This window comes from Pseudoliparis swirei, chromosome 2, assembly GCF_029220125.1.
Source record: "Pseudoliparis swirei isolate HS2019 ecotype Mariana Trench chromosome 2, NWPU_hadal_v1, whole genome shotgun sequence".
In the NCBI taxonomy this organism is placed as follows: Eukaryota; Metazoa; Chordata; class Actinopteri; order Perciformes; family Liparidae; genus Pseudoliparis; species Pseudoliparis swirei.
In genome coordinates this window covers 22,445,986-22,454,673 of record NC_079389.1, presented here as the reverse complement: position 1 = coordinate 22,454,673, position 8,688 = coordinate 22,445,986, and the positions used below count along the sequence as shown (strand labels likewise).

The 8,688-nt window shown below is 48.3% G+C and overlaps 1 protein-coding gene across 1 annotated transcript; it reads right to left on the bottom strand.

Moving 5' to 3' along the window:
* Positions 1–5,228: 5,228 nt before the first annotated feature.
* si:ch211-67e16.11 (uncharacterized) lies at positions 5,229–6,275 on the bottom strand. The gene is made up of 3 exons (XM_056422922.1): positions 6,224–6,275; positions 5,576–5,833; positions 5,229–5,492 (listed from the first exon to the last, which is right to left on the bottom strand). The coding sequence occupies exons 1-3, from the start codon at positions 6,254–6,256 to the stop codon at positions 5,316–5,318; spliced, it is 468 nt and encodes a 155-aa protein (XP_056278897.1). The 5' UTR covers positions 6,257–6,275; the 3' UTR covers positions 5,229–5,315.
* Positions 6,276–8,688: the final 2,413 nt, after the last annotated feature.

Sequence of the window (8,688 nt, the reverse complement as noted above, 5' to 3'; positions counted from 1 at the left end):
GTCTCTCTCAGCCCCAGAGGCTGATGGACAACGGCACACACACACACACACACACACACACACACTTAACCACCGATGCGTACAGTCCTTTGATATAAGAGCTGGTAATGAAGACTTCCTTTTCTCACACACCGAGGTCACACACACACACACACGCACACACGCACACACACCATGTAAATCCAGATCCGATGAGTGTGTTGACCTTGCTGATCGATAGGTATTGATGAGGGAGGTGGAGGGGAAACACCTGCAGGTCCATCTAGTGACGGAGAACCTGTGATGTGAGAACACGAGACCCCCCCCCCCCCCCCACACACACACACACACACACACACACCTCCGGTGTCCGGCTACTCGCGACCTGTTGCCTCAGAGTGTGTGAGTGGATCCCGGGACAGGAAGAGGCCTCATCCCGTCCTCGGGCGGTGAGGACTAAGACCTGAAGGTTCCTCTTCAGTTCCTTCTCCTTCTTTCTCTCTGCCGGCTTATCTTCTTTTCTTCTCTTCTTTTCTTTTCTTCTTTTCTTTTCTTCTTCTTTTTTTCGACTCCCAAAATCACAAACACGGCCGCCGGAGAACCTCAGCGACAGTGTTTAAACACGAGGTTTAACATCAAGAAACAAATGACTCGGTGAGCAGTCGCTGATTCTGTTGGGGGTTTTTTGAGGATTTTGTGACCCTTTGCATTGTGGGTAATGTACGATCAGGGCATCGGTTTTACATCTGCTTGAATTTTGCTTTTTTTCACATGTTGTTCTCCTTCGTCTGTTGACCTCTTGACCTCTTCCTTCACCCTCTCTGTGCATTGGGGTCACGAGCCTTCAGCCGCTCTGCCCCTCGCCTATGGAACTCCCCCCCCTGACATCAGAAACATTGACTCTATCACTTTATTCAAAACTCACCTCAAAACTCACCTTTTCAGGCAGGCCTATGGCTGACCTGTTCCCCTCTTGGTTGCTCTGCTGCAGACTGTTCTGCTTTTTAACTGTTTTGCTTTTTAACTGTTCTGCTTTTTAATTGTGTCCATTTTTAAATATGTTGTACGGCGACCTTGAGTGCCTTGAAAGGCGCCTTATAAAATGAATGTATTATTATTATTATTATTATTCTCTTCATTTATTTGTCACTCTTTCTCCGGGCTCACTCCGGCATCCCCTCTCCCTCTCTCGCCCTCTCTCTCTCTCCCTTTCCCTATCTCTCTATGTCTCTCTCCCACTTGCTCCCTCTCTTTATCTCCCTCCTTCCCTCTCGATCTCCCTCTCTCCCTCCGGTGACGTTAGCCGGTGAAGTTAAGCGGTGACGTTAGCCGGTGGCGTTAGACGGTGGCGTTAGATGGTGACGTTAGCCGGTGACGTTAGCCGGTGGCGTTAGCCGGTGACGTTAGACGGTGGCGTTAGACGGTGACGTTAGCCGGTGGCGTTAGCCGGTGACGTTAGCCGGTGACGTTAGGCGGTGACGTTAGCCGGTGACGTTAGCCGGTGACGTTAGCCGGTGACGTTAGCCGGTGACGTTAGACGGTGACGTTAGCCGGTGGCGTTAGACGGTGATGTTAGCCAGTGACGTTAGACGTGACGTTAGCCGGTGGCGTTAGCCGGTGACGTTAGACGTGACGTTAGCCGGTGGCGTTACCCGGCAAAATTAGCCGGTAATGTTAGCCGGTAACGTTAGCCGGTGACACTAAAGGGGCCAGCTAAAAAATTACGAGGCTTTCGCGGATATTATGTTACTGGGCTGAGAGGTCAAAGGTCACTGTTTAGAGTAAATCTATCCCAGCAGCCCGAGGGCCAGAAGCAGGAAGACAGATGGGCGTCTGAGTGTCAGTACCAAGGGGAAAGAAAGAAGCCTCTAAAACCACCGTGTGCCGGAGTTTCTCTGGAGAATGATGTTTCACGTTGCGAGTTGAAAGGCGATCCAAGAGGAGGGGAATATCTTTAATCCAGAATAACTTTCTTCAAACGGGGTCCTTTTGGGTGAAGACGGGCTGGCTTCCTGACGCCTGCGTCATTTACTGCGGAAATCCGTCTTTTAACCCTTGTGTTGCCTTAGGGTCATTTTGACCCGAATCAATATTACACCCTCCCCCCGTTTTAGGATTAATTTGACCCCATTCAATGTTTAATGTCGGTGTTCTTTCGGTAGTCAACAAACAAACATAAAGTGCCTCACACTTAAACTTGGAAAACAATATTAATTCTAATAATTTTCTGGAGGTTTTAATTGCTGGCGTCAAATTGAACCCAAAGGGTAAAATATGTTAGTAAATATAAAGGTAACAGGAGGGTGAAACATTGAATCGGGTCAAAATGACCCAACGGCGGGGGGAGGGTGTAATATTGATTCGGGTCAAAATGACCCTAAGGCAACACAAGGGTTAAGCACTTTTCATACTTGTGATTCCATTTTTTTATTTTTTTTATCATATATTTATTCAAGTTTTTATTTTGGTCATATAAAAGCGAAAAAAAATTATGAAAAAAAAAGTTTACAGAAATCTTTTAGAAAACGCTAAAGCGTAAAAACAAACAAAGGACAAAGGATTAATATTTAGGAAACGTGACCTTTTTGGACTTCAATTTTTATTTTATTATAACATTTAAAAGTATGTATTATTTTAATTAAATACAGACAAATATAAATTATGTTGCGTTTTATTTGGTGGTTTATTAGTTTAAAAATATGCTCTTCTAACTGCTTCTTCGTGAGTTTGAAAGTTAATTAACTTTTCATCACCGCAGACATCACCGTGTCGTTCCGCCCCTAAAGCGTCCCCTGCTTTATGGTCTGTTTGACTCAATATGACCATAAAGTATAAATGATGACATCATGCTGTATAGAAGAAGACTAGAGACTAGAGACTGAGACATAAACTCATGTTTACAATGTTTACTGAGGGAATACATCAAGAGAAGTAGAGTCACTATATAGACTTCTATACAACCAGAGGAGTCGCCCCCTGGTGGTCAAGAGAGAGAATGCAGCTTTAACACACGAAGCATAGACTTCTATACAACCAGAGGTGTCGCCCCCTGGTGGTCAAGAGAGAGAATGCAGCTTTAACACATGAAGCATAGACTTCTATACAACCAGAGGAGTCGCCCCCTGGTGGTCAGGAGAGAGAATGCAGCTTTAACACACAAAGCATAAATAGACGAATAAATCTCATGTACAGGTTTCTAAACATACTTTATTGACTAAATGTTGTGCTGCATGCAACTAGAAACATTTCTTTCTAAATTACATATTGTCATAACACCAACTGTGAATATGCACATTTTGAGTCCCCCCCCACACACACACACACACACCTCCTCCTTGAAACGAACATGTCTCTAAACGGACCGGTACAGAAACACAGCGGGGAGGGGCTGGGGTGTACACCGTGGTATCCATGGTTACTCAGACGGAGGAAGGATGTAACACACACACACACACACAGTTAACACACAGTACCGCCACTGCAACGTAGAGGACGACACAGGGTTAATATTAGAACGTGTGCATGTTTCATGTGATGCCTGTCACACACGCACGCACACACACACACACGCACACACACACACACACCCTGCGAGTCGTGTCCTTGTGAAGATGCCAGCCCGTGCAGCGGTGAGGGCAGTCTCAGTGCTTCATATCTTAATCATGACCAACCAGTCTCTGTCTCTCGTCTCGTGGCCCCGCCCCCTTTTCCGTCTTCCTCAGGTCAAGACGCATTTATAAAAAAAAAAAGTCCTCCACCTCCTCAAACCTTCACGACTCCGCCTCTTATTCTTTTCCCGGAGGTTTCCTCTCGTCTGGTCGTCTCCTCTCTTTCTCTCGACAATAAACATCCTTCATTCTTGCCCTTCACAATAAGAGCGTAGAGACTTGTGTGACCTTATTCTGACAGTCAGGGGGTGAAGACGACAGCGAGGTCGATGTTGGCTCGGCCGCGAATGAGCGGCGACGGCGTCAACGCTTGATTTTTTCACGCAGGACTCGGACGGCGGTCTCCTGGGTGAAAGTCCCGTGTCGCCGGTAGTTTCACGCGGAGGCCGAAGGGTCGCCGACCTCGCCGTGGTATCGGATGTGCGGACAGACACCGCTCTACGCTCTTATTGTGAAGGGCATATGACGGTTTTGAGAAAATGAAAAGAGAGAGAGAGATAAACGACATAAAAAAAAAAAAGAGCGAGATGAGAAGAAAATGAGGAAGGAAATAAAGGAGAGAGGAAAGAGAGAGAGAGAGAGAGGAGGATACCGGGAGAGGAAAGGAGGATGAAGAGAGGAGGGAGAGGAATAGAAGACGAGAAACGGTTGTAAGATAAAAGATGGAGAAAGTCGATTGGCTCTGAAATGTCTTAGGTGAGCACACACACACACACACACACACACACAAACGCACACACACAAACACACACGCACAAACACAAACAAACGCACACACACAAACACACATGCACACACACACAAACACACGCACACACACAAATACACACATACACGCACACACACACATACACGCACACAAACACAGACGCACACACACAAATACACACACATACACGCACACACACATACACGCACACACACAAACACACACATACACGCACACACAACACACACACATACACGCACACACACACATACACGCACACAAACACACACACATACACGCACACACACCCACAGACACACACACGCACACACAAACACACACACACAAACACACACACGCACAGACACACACACACTTGCACGCCCCAGCGTAAGCTAGTGATGGTCTCATAGCGGTTGTCCTCTTGCTGAACTCACTCACATACACACACACATACACACACGCACACACACACATGCACACACACACACACACAGACACACACACACACACACACACACACACACACACACACACACACACACACGGTGTTCAGGACCCTCCCGTTGGGATGAGCCGTCGTTCAGGACAGAAAACACACACCAGCGTCCGCCGAGCTCACGGAAACTAAAGTTAAGTGTGTCATTCATTTCTCTCTCTCCCTGTCCCAGTCAGTCTCAGTGTCTCTCTCTCTCTCTCCCTCTCCCAGTCAGTCTCAGTGTCTCTCTCGCTCTCCCTCTCCCAGTCAGTCTCAGTGTCTCTCTCTCTCTCTCTCTCCCTCTCCCAGTCAGTCTCAGTGTCTCTCTCTCTCTCCCTCTCCCAGTCAGTCTCAGTGTCTCTCTCTCTCTCTCCCTCTCCCAGTCAGTCTCAGTGTCTCTCTCTCTCTCTCTCCCTCTCCCAGTCAGTCTCAGTGTCTCTCTCTCTCTCCCTCTCCCAGTCAGTCTCAGTGTCTCTCTCTCTCAGTCGGTCCTCCGGTGCCTCCGGTGCCACAGCGCGGTGGGCAGGTTCTGGCAGCCCTGGTACTCCCGCCGCAGCTCGCCGTCCGTCAGCGGCGGCGTGACGTTGCAGGGGGCGCCGGCCAGCGTCACGTTCAGGAGGCCGGCCCACGGCTCCAGGAGGCGGGGCATCCCGGCGCCCTGATGACATCACGGGGGGGAGGAGTTAGAAGAAGAAGGGAAAGAAATGAAAGAAAGCTTTTTCCTTGGATGTGATGGATCACCTTCCCCAGGTGGTCCAGCAGGCAGCTGGAGGGGCCGACGTGGGACCAGCCGCCCTCCTCCCGGCCCGGGCCCGGCCTCTGGGGGGCGCGGGTCTGGCTCTGGATCAGGACCACGTTGAGGTGCTTCTGGGACCCCCGCAGCCTCTTGGACAGAACGCCGCTGTAGCTCTGGTCCACGAACAGCAGCACGCGCGCCGCCCGGCAGCCGGCCAGGTCGGCCAGCAGCTCGTTGACGGAGTAGCGCTCCTTCAGGTCGGCCTGGGGGGGGGGGGGGGGGGGGGTTTAAAAACACCATTTTTATCTTGTTCACAGACATTAAACTTTGACCTTCGACCAGATGAGCTCATGTCCACAGTTCACGCCTGGGTGGTCTTCGTGTGTGTGTGTGTGTGTGTGTGTGTGTGTGTGTGTGTGTGTGTGTGTGTGTGTGTGTGTGTGTGTGTGTGTGTGTGTGTGTGTGTGTGTGTGTGATCAAAGGAATCGTCTTATCAGCCTGATAATGGCTCCCATGTGTGTACATCCTTTCCACTGTTGGTGATGTGCTTTGAAGTCGTGTGTGTGTCTACACATACACACACACACACTTCTTCTCACTCACTCACTCCATCACTCCCCCCCCCCCCCGCCCCATTGGCCCCGCCCCCTTACGACGCCGTTGAGGTTGGCGTCCCACAGCAACATGGCGCCGTCGCTGCGTGTCGGCGAGTTGAGGAAGAGGAGCAGCGTGTCGGCGCAGTGCTGCTTCCTGCAGACGTACGACACGTGGTTACGGATCACCGGCTTCTCCGTGGCCGAGTACACGCCCTCCACGTCCTCTGTGAGGGAGGAGGAGGAGGAGGAGGAGGAGGAGGAGAAGAAGAAGAACAAGAAGAAGAAGGAGGAGACGAAGAAGAACAAGAACAAGAAGCAGAAGAAGAAGCAGAAGAAGAAGAAGGAGGAGGACATGTTGGAGAGATGGTTCACGCTTATCTTTGTAAATCATATTTCTGTTTAACGCATTTAAACTCTTGATATGTTCATTTTTAAAGTTGACCTCTTTTAGAGAAAACAACAACAACAACAACAACAACAACCCTATTTAAACCATCCCGCCTGACGTTCTGTGGGCCTCGGTTCACGTAACGACCACATGGAACAGATCATGAGTCGAGCCTCTTTAGGCCAAGACCTAATTTGTTTTGAATGATCTCAGTTATTGCGTCAGAACTTTGTCAGATACGAGTGAGAGGTTCTTAAACACCGCAGCTTTAAGACAGATGTCAGGTTTAAAATGTCTCTCACGACATGAAGCTCACGTCTCCATGAACAGCCGGTTGGAGAGGAATCTGAAGAATTAATATCCACGAGACTCTGTGTGCTCTCGTCATTTAAATACAAATGAAAAGCACTAAATATCTTCTCAATAAATAAGGAACTAACTAGCAAAATTGGTTAGTTGGTTCTGGTACATTGGCTAGTTGGTTCTGGTACATTGGCTAGTTGATCCTGGTACATTGATTAGTTGGTCCTGGTACATTGGCTAGTTGGTCCTGGTACATTGATTAGTTGGTCCTGGTACATTGGCTAGTTGGTAGTGGTACATTGGCTAGTTGGTCCTGGTACATTGGCTAGTTGGTCCTGGTACATTGGCTAGTTGGTAGTGGTACATTGGCTAGTTGGTTTTGGTACATTGGCTAGTTGGTAGTGGTACATTGGCTAGTTGGTCCTGGTACATTGGCTAGTTGGTACTGGTACATTGGCTAGTTGGTAGTGGTACATTGGCTAGTTGGTAGTAGTACATTGGCTAGTTGGTTTTGGTACATTGGCTAGTTGGTAGTGGTACATTGGCTAGTTGGTCCTGGTACATTGGCTAGTTGGTAGTGGTACATTGGCTAGTTGGTAGTGGTACATTGGCTAGTTGGTAGTGGTACATTGGCTAGTTGGTTTTGGTACATTGGCTAGTTGGTAGTGGTACATTGGCTAGTTGGTTCTGGTACATTGGCTAGTTGGTTCTGGTACATTGGCTAGTTGGTCCTGGTACATTGGCTAGTTGGTCCTGGTACATTGATTAGTTGGTCCTGGTACATTGGCTAGTTGGTAGTGGTACATTGGCTAGTTGGTTTTGGTACATTGGCTAGTTGGTAGTGGTACATTGGCTAGTTGGTTCTGATACATTGGTTAGTTGGTCCTGGTACATTGGCTCGTTGGTAGTGGTACATTGGCTAGTTGGTTCTGATACATTGATTAGTTGGTCCTGGTACATTGGTTAGTTGGTTCTGGTACATTGGCTAATTGGTTCTGGTACATTGGCTAGTTGGTCCTAGTACATTGGCTAGTTGGTTCTGGTACATTGGCTAGTTGGTCCTGGTACATTAGCTAGTTGGCTAGTTGGTAGTGGTACATTGGCTAGTTGGTTATGGTACATTGGCTAGTTGGTTCTGATACATTGGCTAGTCGGTCCTAGTACATTGGCTAGTTGGTCCTGGTACATTGGCTAGTTGGCTAGTAGGTAGTGGTACATTGGCTAGTTGGTTAGTTGGTAGTGGTACATTGGCTAGTTGGTTAGTTGGTAGTGGTACATTGGCTAGTTGGTTCTGATACATTGGCTAGTCGGTCCTAGTACATTGGCTAGTCGGTCCTAGTACATTGGCTAGTTGGCTAGTTGGTAGTGGTACATTGGCTAGTTGGTTAGTTGGTAGTGGTACATTGGCTAGTTGGTTAGTTGGTACTGGTACATTGGCTAGTTGGTTCTGATACATTGGCTAGTCGGTCCTAGTACATTGGCTAGTTGGTCCTGGTACATTGGCTAGTTGGTCCTGGTACATTGGCTAGTTGGCTAGTTGGTAGTGGTACATTGGCTAGTTGGTTAGTTGGTAGTGGTACATTGGCTAGTTGGTTAGTTGGTAGTGGTACATTGGCTAGTTGGTTCTGATACATTGGCTAGTCGGTCCTAGTACATTGGCTAGTTGGCTAGTTGGTAGTGGTACATTGGCTAGTTGGTTAGTTGGTAGTGGTACATTGGCTAGTTGGTTCTGATACATTGGCTAGTCGGTCCTAGTACATTGGCTAGTCGGTCCTAGTACATTGGCGAGTTGGTTCTGGTACATTGACGGATGAATGTGCTTTATACCAGG